At 43.9% G+C, this 14959-nt stretch overlaps 4 protein-coding genes across 4 annotated transcripts; 2 read left to right on the top strand and 2 right to left on the bottom strand.

The window, feature by feature from the left end:
- Positions 1-534: 534 nt before the first annotated feature.
- BDBG_00007 (uncharacterized protein) lies at positions 535-2593 on the top strand (the record flags this gene model as incomplete). The annotated part of the gene is made up of 2 exons (XM_031719687.1): positions 535-2121; positions 2195-2593. 2 exons carry the CDS (start codon positions 535-537, stop codon positions 2591-2593), a joined length of 1986 nt encoding a protein of 661 aa, XP_031575551.1.
- A 1339-nt stretch (positions 2594-3932) lies between these two features.
- On the top strand, positions 3933-5582 carry BDBG_00006 (sodium/phosphate symporter; the record flags this gene model as incomplete). Its single annotated transcript, XM_031719686.1, has 5 exons — positions 3933-4277; positions 4420-4605; positions 4989-5189; positions 5272-5285; positions 5348-5582. 5 exons carry the CDS (start codon positions 3933-3935, stop codon positions 5580-5582), a joined length of 981 nt encoding a protein of 326 aa, XP_031575550.1.
- Positions 5583-5862: 280 nt separating this feature from the next.
- BDBG_16037 (uncharacterized protein) lies at positions 5863-10842 on the bottom strand (the record flags this gene model as incomplete). Its single annotated transcript, XM_002628713.2, has 6 exons — positions 5863-6325; positions 6393-6830; positions 6892-7201; positions 7427-7542; positions 8260-9866; positions 9916-10842. 6 exons carry the CDS (start codon positions 10840-10842, stop codon positions 5863-5865), a joined length of 3861 nt encoding a protein of 1286 aa, XP_002628759.2.
- Positions 10843-11095: 253 nt separating this feature from the next.
- BDBG_00003 (U6 snRNA-associated Sm-like protein LSm2) lies at positions 11096-12360 on the bottom strand. The gene is made up of 3 exons (XM_002628711.2): positions 12093-12360; positions 11763-12013; positions 11096-11651 (listed from the first exon to the last, which is right to left on the bottom strand). The coding sequence occupies exons 1-3, from the start codon at positions 12104-12106 to the stop codon at positions 11620-11622; spliced, it is 297 nt and encodes a 98-aa protein (XP_002628757.1). The 5' UTR covers positions 12107-12360; the 3' UTR covers positions 11096-11619.
- Between the last annotated feature and the right edge of the window lie 2599 nt (positions 12361-14959).

The raw sequence follows: 14959 nt of genomic DNA, 5'->3' as shown, positions 1-14959 counted from the left end.
TATAACAATAGACAGTTGAGACACAGCCCATCCCCGAGGCGGTGGGCGAAGGGGCCAGCACCGACTCGGGGAATTTTCATCACTTGGGCCCAAAGCTCAGTGGGTACATGTCCCTTGTACGGAGTACTCGGTACTATGGACAGATTGGCAGGTGAAGCCTTGAACCCATGGCAGGCGTAGTTACCTTGGCCAGAAGATGGATGTCATTTTTCCATTCTTCCGCTGTCCGCGCTTGCTCATTATTCGTGATTCTCGTCGCCAAGTTTTTCCACCCCTTTAGTATTTACAGTGTACAGACTCAAACTGCTCTCACCAATATCAGAGGATCCACCCCCCCCTTCTGCTGTTGAGAATCGTCGTTCGTCTTGCCCGCCACTTCACATTATTCTTCATCCCCCCCCTCCCTCTTCCACTGCCTCTTGTCTGCAGCCCTCGAGAAAAAATTGTCGGTTTGCTCTTCCTCACTTGTGCCTTCATGAGACCCCAAAAGACTCTCGTTGTATCGCGTCCTCTTCCCTCTACACCAGGCTCATCATGGCTTTGGTCCAATACCTTAAGAGGGTTGTCGCCTGGATCGCTCCTCCACCAACAAAATCCGCGGATGGTCGCGATCAATGGCCCTCACGCGCGGCTTTTCTTCTCGCTGCCATGGGGGGTTGCGCTGGTCAAGGGAACCTGCTGCGGTATCCTTCCGTGGTTTACAGCAACTACGGAGTTCAGTGGTTCATTCCCTACCTGATCGCCGTTATTGTCATCGCTATCCCCGCCCTCATTCTTGAAATATCTATCGGCCAGGCCTACCGTGGTGGAAGTGTCATCGCTTTCAACAATGTTCACAGGCGACTGAAAGGCGTAGGCTTGGGTCCCATCATTGTCAGTTTCTTGGTCACCCAATATTTCACAGTCAACCTAGCGTGGATTATGAACTATTTCCGCAACTCCTTCGTTAGCCCCTTGCCTTGGGAGGGCAAAATTGAAGGGTTCTACCATCGGGATGTGGTCCAGAATATAGATCCAATCCCTGGCAGTCTAACGGTTGGAAATCGCGCGGTTGCTACCTATACCCAGTATCCCGGGGTTCGTCTCATTGGCGAAACTGTTGGTTGGAGTGTTTTTATCTGGTTCCTGGTTTGGTTGTCAATCTTCCGTGGTGTGGGCCTGACCGGCCGGGTTGTCTACTGGACAATGGGACTGCCGATTGTCACCACGATTATTCTAGTGGGCCGCTCCTGTTCCCTTGAGAATGCCGTTGAAGGTGTCAAACTCCTTTGGGCTACATGGAGGGGGGCCCAGCTAGCAACACCAAAAGTCTGGCAAATAGCCGTGGGGCAAGTCTTCTTTTCTACTGGCATCGGATTCGGGTACTTTACATCTTACGCCTCCTATAACGCAAAGTATTCAAACGCTGTGATGGATGCCGTCCTTATCTGCGGGAGCAATGTGCTTTTCGAGAACGTCGCGGCCTTCGCCATCTTCGGTGTTGTCGGTTACCTACGCCGTTGGCCGGATTCGAACGAGCAATTGGGCGCCTTTGTTGTGGGGTTCCTCACTCTCCCTGAAGCGGTACTTCACATGCCAGGTGCCAATTTCTGGGCGGTTCTCTTGTTTTTCACACTTGTCGTCCTGGGCTTTAGTTCAGCCTTCGTGATGCTGGATGCTTGCGCGACGCTCGCGGTTGACGCCGGAATAAAATATTCCCGCCCTGTCGTTGTTACGTTTCTCACCATACTATCATTCCTCATGTGTCTACCCTATTGTACAGAGTTTGGCTTCTATCTCCTCGATGGAATAGACAGGTGGATCAACAATGTGGTCTTGCTTTTTGTCGTTTGGTCTGAGCTGGTCAGTGCCACAGTTGTATACCGCTGGACTGATGTCACCTCCCAAACTGGACTGCCCGCCTTCGTGACTTACAACATCGGATATTTCGGCGGGCAGATTGTTGGCATCAGCGTTGCACATGCTCTTGAGAATCCAACTGCTGGTGCAATCGCTGGCTTTGGCCTATACATCTCCTCGATTCTCTCGGTTCTTCTCGCCAAGACGCCCGACATAAAAGCGCCCAGCTTTTGGCACAATAATATTTTCCTTGTGCGATTCTGGTATCTTGCTTTCTACTCTGTAAGCTGAAAATTCCATCATAGTGTCGCCGTTTTACATGCGTCAACAGAAAGATCTGACGCTTTCTTATCAGGGAAATCAACTCCGTCATGACCTTAACCTCGTTGTCAGCAGCCGCAAGGGCAATTGGCGAATCCCACGTTTCTGGCCCTTGTTGCTTCGATATATTAGCGCTCCTATCCTCGCGATAATCTTTAGCTTCGCTTATCCGCAATTCCACACGCTACGGTACGACCCACTGATGATTGCAGGCTTTATTTTGGCCCATATATGTCTCCTTGCAATACTATTAGGCTTCGTGATGCCAAGGTATTATGATATTTTTATCCCACCGCTTCGCAGAGCTGAAGGAACAGAGGAAACAGTTGCGAATGAGCCAAAGGTCAGGGATGATGATGTCATTGATCTACCAGCTATTGTCAGTGATCTTGTCGAGGATGGCTTTGGGAAATTAACCGAATCTAGCAAATAACCTCAGTCTCCGATGGCATGAAATTACAGTAACCCACGGAATACCTTACCGCGATTTCTAATTCTTCGGCTTTCTGACATCCTGAATCGCTTTTGCTGCTCTTGCTCTCAACCGTGGCTTTTTTCACTTCTTTTGCTGCTTCACTTTCTCTCGTTTCTTTTCGCCCTTTATAAAATCTAAGAACTTTTTCATCTATATACCACCATCACACCTACTGGCCTGAAATGGAAATCCGTTATCCATCTACTTAGTGGCTCTGGCTAAATCCGACTTGGAAGTACATGTACATGCGAAGCTTAATTTCCACCCAGCACACTGACCTAAGCTCACAGGTCCTGTGAGAGCTCATTGACGCAATTTCTTTAAAAGAGGGGGGACTATTTGCAAGGAGCAGTAACGCTTCCCCTCAATAGGTAGACGTTCTGAGTATTCTGCCTTTCGTTTAGATCAATAGCGTGTTGTTTTGGCTCACAAAAGCTTACCTACATCCACCCACGCATGTTGCCGATTTTGGGAGGATGAGAGACATGCTCTCCGTACCACAAACTGCCCACGATCGTATATCTTATTGGAGTCAGCGGTTTCATGTTGACGTTCTCACAGATGCTTAATTTTCAAAATGTCGTTTCAGAGGCTCTAGAAACGCTCGCGCCACCACTCACTCAGGCAGACAGTTAGATGCGATCTTTTTGCTAAGGAATTTGTTTTTCTCCGTTATGTTAGTTCGTGTCAGCCATGCACGAGGAATGTCGGTTCTTGAACTATATGCGCCTGTTGTCAACGCGGTCACCATACTCAGCGCGTGGCTCATGAGATAATCTGTCACTCTTCATTAAATCCACAGTACATGTGCAATGATGACTCTCATGTTCCAACACTCTATAACGTTAGCAGGAGAAACATTTGAAGAAGGGTGAGACGGAATGATATAAGAGGGAAATCATATAGTTAAGACGGAAGATGACCTCAGACATGGCATAGTGTCCAACCATGAAACGAAGCTGGTCTCGCTCCTTCCAGCTAAAGATCCCTCATCTTTTCTAGGATACCAGTCAAAAAAACTTATTTTCCATATCAATTCACTTTTTGCCCTTGTCTTTTCTATAATAACCAAGACGGTGTTGAATATTTACACCTTTATATTTGCTATTGGCACACTCTTTGTCATACCCAACGCGAATAATAATGGTGCAAGTACGTGGCGAAAAAATTTCGAGCGTTCAAGGGTCCCCAAAACTGACAGTCTTGACAAGATGATGTGGCAAATGCATGGGCAGCGAGTGCGTCCTCACGTTCCGTCTCATATAGGCAGGCAGTGGTTTTCGGCACCCTATACGAGATGCTCGGTGCCATCTGCTCGCTTTCACCTGTGCCCTTGCAGCCGCTTCTTCTTGGGTTATATGGTGCACACAGCACTCTGCTCATGTTTCCTCTTATCTGCTCCATCATCTCTGCTGTTGCTGGTGTTGTGGTCGCGACTGTCGGAGCGTCCGCTGTAAAGTGGTGCTGGAATAATGATACAGGCCTGGGCGCAATTTTCGCCAGTCTGGGAATCACGCCTGCCATTGCTGCTGGCTTTGCGGCGACCATCTTTATGTTCATCAGACTTGTTATGCATATCCGCAAAAACCCAGTACCATCGGCGGTCTACAGTTCACCGTTTTCCTTCCTTATTGCGGGGACCGTTTGTACCCTCCCTCTCTATCATCTACAAAGGGTTGTCAAATTTAGGTCTAAATAAGAAACGCCGAATGGTTTATTGCCGGAACTGAGCTGGACTCACCATTCTATCCGCAATATTTTTTGTTCCTTTTGTTCACGGAAAGGATATCAGGAGGGAGCACGGTATCAAATGGTGGATGTTTATTCTAGGGCCAACACCCTTGAATCGTCGAAGCCTTGCTACTGCGGACATGGCCAATGTTCCCAACTACCCGTCATTCAGGTGGATCCAGAGACACTGTCCTTCCTACCTCCTTGCTTACTTGAGTGTGATCCTTACACCACTGATGGTACCACAGCTCCCATCGAAGACAAAGCCCTAGCATCTAGCGAATCAGCACAACTCAGATACAAGGAGCTTATTGCTGATGGAGAAGACAAACTGCGTGCAAAAGCTCTTAACTAAGAGAGGTCCTTTAGCCGGGGAGATGCGAACAATCCTTGAGAATTCCCTAGGATCAGGATATATGAGGTTACCAATATCAAGGTCATGGCGGAGCTAATTCCTACCATAATTGTTTGTGGAACGCTCTATCGTAACTATCCACCACGATATTCACGCCGCTCAGACTGGTATTTTTCTGGTACACCCGAAGGCAAACGGATGAAGCGGGTCTATTCCCGCGCAAAAAAGTACCCTAACGAAGTGGAACATACCTACTACTTTGTTTAGGCCCTTACTGCTTGCACTGCATCCTTCGCACACGGAGCAAACGACATTGGAAACTCGGTTGGGCCCTGGGCCGTGATTTACTCTGCTTGGTCTACCGGGAATGCTGCTGCTTCCAAGGCTGCTATCCCTATATGGAAACTTGCAGTTTTGTCGTCATCCATTTCACTCGACCTCATTACCTATGGCTACAATCCCAGAAGGGTAACTAAGCAGAATTGATATATATTCTCTCACTGTTCCTCTAGCTAACATTTTCATGATTTACAACGTGATCAGTAACAAGATTGCGTATCAGAGGTATGTTTCCCCGCTTCTTAGATGTGCCATTGCATCTGTTAACTATCCTTGTTCCATTGTAGGCTGCTCTATGGAAAGGGATACGCCCTTACTGTTCCTGTCTTCTCACAGTTCTCACTTCCTGCATCTACGTCCGTGTATCACCGGTGCAACGGCACTCTCAAGGCGGTCAACTGGCAACAAGCCGGTCTACTCCTTCTCTCCTGGATTGTCACCATCCCCATCGCAAGCATTTTAGGCGATGTCCTCATGGACTTAGTTCTAGATGCCCCGCACTTCCTTCAGGGCATTCGGTGAAAATTGATGTTCACCCAGGTTAAGCTACTTATCACCTCCAGTCCTCAGTCCCTGTCGCATATCTGATCGGGAAGGAGAAGGGGGAGGGGGAGAGGGGCCGACATGCATGCACATGATGCCCCAAATAAAAGCTTCAAGTAGTATTCCCAGGGATCTCTTTTGTGATCGATAATATATATATATATATATATGTGTGTGTGTGTGTGTGTGTCTGTGTGTGCATATCACATTCATATCTAGACAACAGCTGAGTGTCACACCCTAAAATACATGAGTACATTCAGATGCATGTGGTAGGAACAGAATAAATAGTCCATGCCTGCCGCCTTTTTATGCCAACACACAACTCAAGAGGCTTTCTCAAAAAACCATCTCTTGTTTCCAATGGACCCTCTTGTTGAAGCTCAAAGTCGAAGTTCTTGAAAACTGTAGCAGCCATACACTGCAGCTCCATTTCCGCCACATTTCGCCCAACACAAGCCCGTGGTCCCGTGCTGAAAGGGATGAGTGCAGCTTTTTGTTCGCTGGTCAGACGAGCGGGATCCCATCGTGTTGGGACAAATTCCTCTGCGTCAGGTCCCCATATCCTTGTTGAGGGGTGGATTGTGTAGGAGGGAACGGAAAGGACGGTACCCGGGCGAAAGACACGGTCGTGAATCCTGATAGGCGATGCCCCTTCTGGGATCAGTCGAGGAAGGCCAAGAGAAGAAGTGCTGTGTATCTCCGAGATGACCCATGACAGGCTAATACTATCCATTAGTCCACTCTTGAACAGTGCTAAATATGGCTTGTAGAAAACGGAGCACGTACTATTGGATATCCTTCACCATTGAATATGGCGGGACCTTTACATCGCTCGGAATGACATTGTCAAGAATCTGTTGGAGCTTCTCCTTAAACCCAGGGGTCCTTAGAACCCAGTAAAGAATTGCACAAGCTGTGTTGGAGGTAGTGTCGGACCCCGCGATTAGCTGTGTCAATGCCTCTGCGGTGAGTTCTTCTCGTCCAAGTTTAGCGCCAGCCTCGTCACGTCCTTCCATTAGGCGTGCAAGCAGGTCCTCGCGTGTATTATTTGCGATGGCTTCGGGACGAAGGCGCTCAGACACACGGGCAACGGCAATACCTGCAAGTTCTTCTACAGCCTCAAGGCCATCGAGGAAAAATCTATCCGGAAGGAATTTGGCCCAAGGCTTGAGTGTCGGAAAGACCCCTAGCGTTGCTGAAACCTCTCCCGAGTCGATGAAGAACCTGGATCGCCGGCGCATACGTTGGAGGGTCATCGGGAGACTTTCGAACTTCGGCAACATACCGACCCTTCTCTAGCATACCAAAAGGGGAGCCGAATGCCAAGTCGCCGATGATGTCAAATGCGACGTAGTTAAACCAGTGTAGAGCATCGATTGAAGCATATCCAGTCTTTGGGTTCCGCTGCATGTCAGAGATACGATTCCATTGCCGAACAAACTCTTTAAGGTTCGCATGAATGTATTGTTCAAATTTCCCGATAGACTTGGCACTAAATGTATGTGCAACTGTCTTGCGCTTCCGAGCGTGCTCTGCGCGATCGCGTGTGTTAAAAGAGGCCACGGCGGATAGATACGAATGCGTCATAATACTCACTGGCCCCCAGAGTGGTTAGCAATTGCATCCACTGCGTGATTCCACTCACAAACAAGCCCTAGAATTGGGTGGACTCCAGTACACGTCATGATCCTCAAAAGAATCTAACTAATCAAAGGACTCACGATTTCAGAAACCCATTCCCGTGCCCATAAATAATTGGTATAGCATCTGGATCGTCTACCGAGACATGATGTGGCTGTAACCTCACAAAAGTGCCATACTTCTTATGAGCACTGTCCACGGATCTATATCGTCTTCCTCGCCGGCATTGATACATAAGCCATAGATTTGAGAATGAGGCTCCAAAGGGGGCAGGGACATCATGGAGATACCATCGCTGCAGATACGGGACCAGATAATATAAAGCCAGAAAGTAGAGTAAAGTATAAGGACTTAAAAGGAAAGAGAGAATCATCTTCAGTTTGACAAAGAATACGAGAATAGCGGGCCCTAATAATTGAAGTTAAGTTATAACTCAAGGATACATGAGCAAAGAGGGTGTTTGATATAGCTCGAATGAGTCTATTCCAAATCGTTAGACATCTGTTGACCAGCTAAGGAGAGCGGCGGGCTTTAATACCAGCAAGCCGTATGTTGGCCGAGGGAGGAGATTACACGCAGCTCGTCAATGAGTCAGCGTCAAAAAGTAAAAATTGGCGACTGTGGTCGGACAGCTCTTGCCAGGAGCGAAAGTCGGCAAAACTAGCATGCGAAGCCTGGAAACCCTGAACATAGCGGTTCTCCTCAGTCGCCTTTTATTTGCTGATAACAGCACCGAGCTTCATTTCCCCGCGACTTTTTGGCAGGTCGACGGACTGGCACGTGATTTGGCGCGATTTTTGGCCACACCAGTCGGGCGAGTTTAAGACACAAAATATCGTCGTTAAAATTTACTATACAATTGGTGAAGGCACGCATCTCAACACCATTGGCTGCCTGCTTTTTCAGGAATCTTCCAAGAATCGACACCAATTACCGATACGGTACAGGTATGTATGTATGTACATGTATGTGCATGTACATTACATATCGCCTTCGGGTTCCATGAGCTTACCATCGAGTTGCCTCATTATCCACCTTAAACAACCCGTTCTTCCTTTTCTCAGCCTCCCACTTTTCCACCCATAGCTTCATTTTTTCTCGGCTCCTTTTGCTCCCGACATTAACTGTGGGAATGACTTTTGCGATCCGCAGAGCACAGCAAAACATTGTCAATTCCCTAAAAGAGCTATGTTCACTGTACGGAACTGAGTAGCAGGTGCTTTGGCGGTTGCTTCCACGTTGAGGAAGGAGGTCTTTAGTGCCAAATCGAGGCTTCCAGGAATCAGAGTATAAGATCGAAGATACCGGGGGACTGTCTGTCATCCTTCCTGCGGGTGGCCGATAGTTCCAACCGGTGGGACGGAATCCAACAACTCGAGAAAAGTGTGGTTTGAGAGAATTGAGATAGTCGAGAAGTGTTTCCGCGCGTACTTCCATAAGGGTCTGCATATGGACTTGGGCTTCTATAGGGTTGTTCGTAAGAAGTCTGGAAAGTTCGGCATCTTCTAAGCACGCGCATATCCGTTGTTTTGCCGCCGGGGCATATATTTTGCAATTCAAGGCCCGTGCAATTGCCATACATAGCCGCTCCTTGCCGATGCTGTAAGTTCCAATTACAACAAGTAAACGACCTCGAGACTTCGAGTTTGCGTCCCGTAACCGAGTCGGTGCTTGTGGGGCGTTGAACCCGAGATCCATCACGGTTTTCACGGTAGTCGTTGTTGGGCCGCGTGTTGTATCATCCGAGTCACCATGTTGGGTGGGATCTAAGTCTGCACACACTGCTGCACATGCTGCGACAACATCGTCCTGGTTGGGGAACGCATATTTGGGATTCAGATATGTTGTATCAAGGTAGCAGACATCGATTAATTGTTGCTTGACTTTCCCAGTCAACGAATCGACAACGTCTGGGCGCAGAAGCGGATGCTGAACATGGGCCGGACATGCCCTGAAATCGCCGCAATGAAGTATGCGATGAACTCTTGGTTTCGGACCCGTGTTAATTTGCTTTTCAAATAAAAATATAGAGCTTCCGGGGCAGTGGTTCGCAGGCAACATGGTGACCCAGGCACCATTTGTCTGTGGGATTTCAAATGTCTTGTCGAAATCGATGTCTGTAATCCACTTTGGGTCTACCTTGAGCTGCTGCCGCACTAAATTGCCCGTGACTGTGCTGCAATAAATTTGACCATGACACCAAGAAGACGTAAGGCCAATATAATGGTCGCTGTGAAAATGACTCAGGAAATATGCACGGCAACCCTCGACAGCACCGTATCTAAAGGCATCAACGCAAATGGAAAATCCAGGGAGGATTTTGTAAAACGGGCATGTGCGTTCAAAAGCCTGTTTACCTCTTGATGCCTCTTCTTTGGCAGCTGCCGCTGCCCATGCAGCATCTTCGGCGTTACCAGACATTATTTTGGAGAAAGCGGAAGATTCTTTCCCTTTCGACTCTACCGTGAAAGGGTTTCTCTGTCCCGGTCGAGGAATAACTGCTTTGTTCGTTCTCGCCATGGAGATATCTGACTTCGATTCGATAGTAGGTGTTCGTATCTCACTAGGTATCGTTGTTAGGTTCCCGTCTAGACAGCTATTCACATGGAGAGACACATCCTAGATATTTTAATTAGCGTTGAAGGTGTAAAATTAGCGAATCACGTACATCATCAGCAATACCAATAAGCCTCTCGCTGCAGATCGGGCAGACTACAGTTTCTTTATCATCAAAAAGCCCAGGAGCTTCTAGATCCGTCTTTTCTATCGACGTGGTCATACCTAAGCCCAGCAGTTGTTCATCATACTTTTTCAAAGGTCGTTCATGTAGACCTTCCACCTCTCGCAGTTCACTAGTGTCACTACCTTTATAGTTAGGTAAAAAGTCGCTAGCGGTAGCAAAATCGACTCCTATCATCGTAGAGTTAGGATCACATTCATCATTTGATGAATCTTTTGCTGCGTTGCCATCGTACTCAATTTCCCTCACTAGAGTCTTTGTTCTGGATACTGCACAAACATTTTTTTTGTTGTATTCACAAATATATTCCTGCTCACTATCTGACTCATCCAAGAATGGACCGATGCGAGGAGTTCTGGATGCTGAAGTCGCGGATGAGCCTCCTGCGTCGTTATGAACAGCAGTGGTCCCGGCGTGATCCGTATTGCCCACCCTTTGTCTTTTTTGGCCAGTATTGTAATTTTCATTGTATCTATCCCCATCATCAAAGATTCTGGCTGTCTCCCAAAATCCCCTGGAAGGTGGGGAGGCCAACCTTGGGCTGTCCGAGCCTGGAAGATGTTCGATGTGGGGGCCGAGAATGTTCCCTTGCCCAACCTCTTCTCCAAAGAACAAACTCTCAGAGCCACCTATATCGGTTGCAGATGTAGATTTCTCTTCATTATTGTTTGATCTGACTATGTAGTTTGTTATGCGATTCTGTGACGCTTTTGGGGGAGTGTCTGATTTTTTGAAGAAATTTAGAATGGACGTGTTCCGTTTATCGCCGTTTCGCTTGGAGAATTGCTGTGTAGATTTCGAGGTTAGACGGCCACGATTCCCGTTAGCATTGAAATATGGAGAATTGGAAGTCATTGCTGGTATTTTGAGATGTTAGCCAGCGAGGCGCCAGGCGGTCGGTAACAACTCGCCGGGCTATTAATGGTTCTCGGAGAACGGAAGCGAGCGTAACTAGTTCAAGCGATGAAACGACAATATGAAGACGATAGCTATTTTCTCTTAGTCGAGCATCTGCATCGCCGTAAGGAGGTTTGCCTAGGTCGATATATTCCTCGAAACCTATTTAGCGTTGGTGTGACGCGAAGACACGTGACCGCGAGATGGTAACCTTATTGCCGCCTCGATAGAGTAAGTAGGTAGGTACGGAGTACATACATTACATATATCTATGGGTTACCTAGGTAGAGATTTACAGGCTGGACCTGCGGTTCTATCTGCATGTAAAATACATCCTACTGCTACCTATGTGCCACACTACCGAGTTAGATCGGCTGGAAGTTGTTGCGAAAGAAAGACGCTCAAAAACGCATCAGATATTTTTGGATATCATATCTTTATTATTGTGCTTTGCAAATGGTTACAATGCTACTACATATAAATAGAGAAATGAGATTCGTAGGGAATTCCCGGCCCAAATTTAACCCAGTAGGGTCAGCGATGGTTCAAACGCGCAGCTCTGCCTGGTTGAATATCCTTTTGAGGGTATATCTATCATCTTGCACACTTTTAATCCTCAGTGCGTACATGGATCCGGAATGGGCACCCACGCCTTTCTCACACCGGGGGACTCCCAGAGCCAATTTCTTCCCATTCATAATATCGTTTCACCGCAACATAATATGTATTTAAAAATCACCGAGCTTTGTTTGCTTGATTCGCAGCTTCTAAAAAGAGGATAGATGTTAGCCGTAGGTTTTTCTCTCCTGGTACATCCTAAAGCCAGGATGATCCCAGCCATGGTATGTAAAGTTCCACGAAGTAAAAGGAAATCGTACCTCTCCTTGTTGCATCCTCCAACAATCCCCGGTCTACCTCCGCCTGCGGCAAGACAATATATCGGACCACGCTGCCTCTAACGAAAATATTCTTCACGCTAGAGAGATGCGGGTATTGATCCAGGTCAAGAACCTCAATGTCGTCCAGCTTGATATTGAGGTATTGGTCAACGCTTTTGAGAGTACCACGTATACGGATATCATTCTTGAGCTCAATTGTGACTGTGTGGTTTGTAAGTGTCTTGAAGAAACTATTCGCAAAGAAGTGGTGAGCAAAAAATGGTTAGCGGAGGAGCTGCGGGATCGGTTTGGCAGAGAGAGCTTCCAAACCTGAAGAAGAGCATCGTTGCAACCTTAGGCGGGGAAAAATGGAAATCACAGGCCTTTAAAAAGCCAGGAAAATAGTAACGGGCGGGCTAAAGCATTTATTGTATTCAAACCAAGAGAATCAGGAGGTCGCGCACAGGTGGGTGGCATGCGTCGAGCGCTCACTCTCGCGGCAGCCAGGATGAAATCATCTGGGTCACGTGAAAACATGCTTTGTTGGAGCTACTACTACACGGGAAGAACGGAGGGTTAATTTACAGTGATTAAATACTGTTGGCCGTTACGGCCGTTGCGGTTAGCGATCCCACTAGATCACGTGACCCACCACTATATTATGTTCTTGTAGATAGATCTATCAATACAACCTTTAACTATTCTACAGATTATAGCCTGGATGACATGTTTTTCTTTTTAAAACATTACATCAACATTTTTAACACAGATAGTTCATCTTTTTTGAAAAGACTCTTACTCTTTATTAGAGATATTTCATTTTCTCTGAATCTGCTGATCAGTAGATTTATATACTTTATATTTTTAAGAAAGCATATTCTTCATTATGAAGAATATCACTTTTTTTTTTTTTATATCTAGAAGAAGCAGAGCTATCTTAATATGAGTAATACATCTGTTACTTCAGAGTTCAGCTTAAGACTTAGAATTATATACTTCACTAGACAACTTATTGATAGAATAATCACTTATTATAAGAAGACTTCTGACTTGTAAGATAAGACTAAGATCAGTTTTTATCAGAGTATGAAATTTAATAATAAGATAACAGAGAAACTTCAGAATAAAGAAAAGTAGAGTTAATATTCATCTATAGAATCTATTCATTTTAACTTATTAAATTCTTTATCATTTCTCATCTCTGAAATGCTAACTTTTAATAATGATTTAAATCAATCTATCTATTATATCACAGACAATCTTATGAATCTTATATAGATAATACTACAGAATTAAATAACTACAGTTAAAATTACTTAACATCTCACTATATCTATCTCTGTATAAAGAGACACTATAAGAAATGAGTTATAGAAATATCAGAAGAAAGTTAAATATATACTAGATATTAAATCAGTAATCATATTTGATGACTCTAATTATAAAGTCTGATATATTAATATATTAACTGATGCAGAAGTTATTAATAAAACTGACATTCTATTAAGAACTTAATAAGAATCTTCTTTTACACATTATATTAACTCTGAGAAGGGAAGAATTCATTTCAAGTCTTTATATAAATGTATGCTATTGAGTCTTATTAAAAATATTCAAATTACTATTGAAATCTTAAAAGCTGATAATACTGTAGCTCTGTGAGATAAGATTAATATTAAATATATAATATTACTGACTGAAGAACAAGTTAATATCTTTAAGAAATTGATAAAATTATAAGTTAAGAAGAATGATTATCTTACTTTTCAGAGATATTTTCACTATCTTATTACTCATTATAAGAAGCTCTGTTAGAGTACTGAGAATGTATATCATGATCTTTTTCTCAACAATCTACAAGATTATCAAAGACTGTTCATCAAGACATGTTTAAATGAGTTTTTCTTCACTAATCAGAGACTCATTGTCAATATTGATATCAATGATTTAATAAAGTAACTAATCAATCATATATTTAAGAAGATCATTATCAAGTGAAAAAAATAGTCTCAGACTGATTCTGTGACTGTGAAAAAGAATAAGAATAAAGATAAGAACAAAGATAAGAATAAAAGTATATCTGTATGAAAGTGCACTCACTGCAGAAGACATGAATATACTGTTGACAGATGTTTCATCTTACACTCTGATAAAAAGAAAAAGAAGAATGATAAGAAAAAAGAGAAGAAGAATGACTTGATAAGTTCTTAATTAACAGTAAATACAGTAATTACAAAGATTGAGTTCTATTTCTCTTTCACAGTCACTGAAAAATCATTCTCTAGGTCTTGATATTTAGATACATGTACAAGCCTGAATATAACAGATAAGCTTTATTCTTTTTCAAATATTAAATCTTTTAATGATAATATCTCTGTTGATTCTGTGACTGAGAAAACTAAGTTTATCAAGAAGATTGAAACTGTTATCTTGAAGATTGAGAACAGTGATGTTAACTTATAGAATGTTCACTATATTTCTAATATTACAGTTAATCTGCTCTTATTTACAACACTTAAAGATCAGAGATTTCAATTTACAATGTCTTTCACTATTCTCTCATTTTTCATTTACAGAGCTCTGAACAGTATTATTTTTCACATACTTCAGACTGCTCAGAACAATATATATAAGATTAATGAACAGAAGTTCAATGAGAATCTCAATTATCTGAACAAGGCAGTCAAGTATATTACAATGTCACATAAGTACAATTTTGACTGAAAAGTTGATCTTTCTGTGACTGCTGTCACTACTGTTAATAACATCAATTCTGCAGATATGAAATCACAGATATTAAAGATATTAAAGACTCTTTTGAATTGATATTACAATCTCAGTCACATTCACACTAATACTATAATTACTATAGTCAAGAATTCTCATACTGAAGTCATAATTAAAGATTCTAAGACTAAGTTCTTTTACAAGAAATGTGTTAAGACAGATATGATATGAGATTATTCAAAAACACTGATATCTAGATCTATTCAACTCATTGAGAAGATTCATATTAATTTTGCAGATGATAAACATACATTGAAAGATCTCTCTGATCATCTCTTAGAGTTCTGTTAGAGAATTAAATACTGAATGCTTATTATCTGTGATGTGACTCACTATCATTGAGTATATTTTTTAAAGTTTAAGAATGAGACTGTTTAATTCTTTGAGTTGTGACTCAGATTCATAAGTAA

Source organism: Blastomyces gilchristii (assembly GCF_000003855.2).
Source record: "Blastomyces gilchristii SLH14081 genomic scaffold supercont1.1, whole genome shotgun sequence".
Taxonomy (NCBI): Eukaryota; Fungi; Ascomycota; class Eurotiomycetes; order Onygenales; family Ajellomycetaceae; genus Blastomyces; species Blastomyces gilchristii.
Note: the sequence above shows the minus strand (reverse complement) of the source record. Positions and strands in the feature narration are given on the sequence as shown.

What these genes read in the sequence shown, in the direction of transcription:
- BDBG_00003 (XM_002628711.2), bottom strand. An exon ending in GGAGGATGCAACAAGGAGAG is followed by an intron (nt 11,652 to 11,762) that starts GTACGATTTCCT and finishes TCCTCTTTTTAG; the next exon opens with AAGCTGCGAATCAAGCAAAC.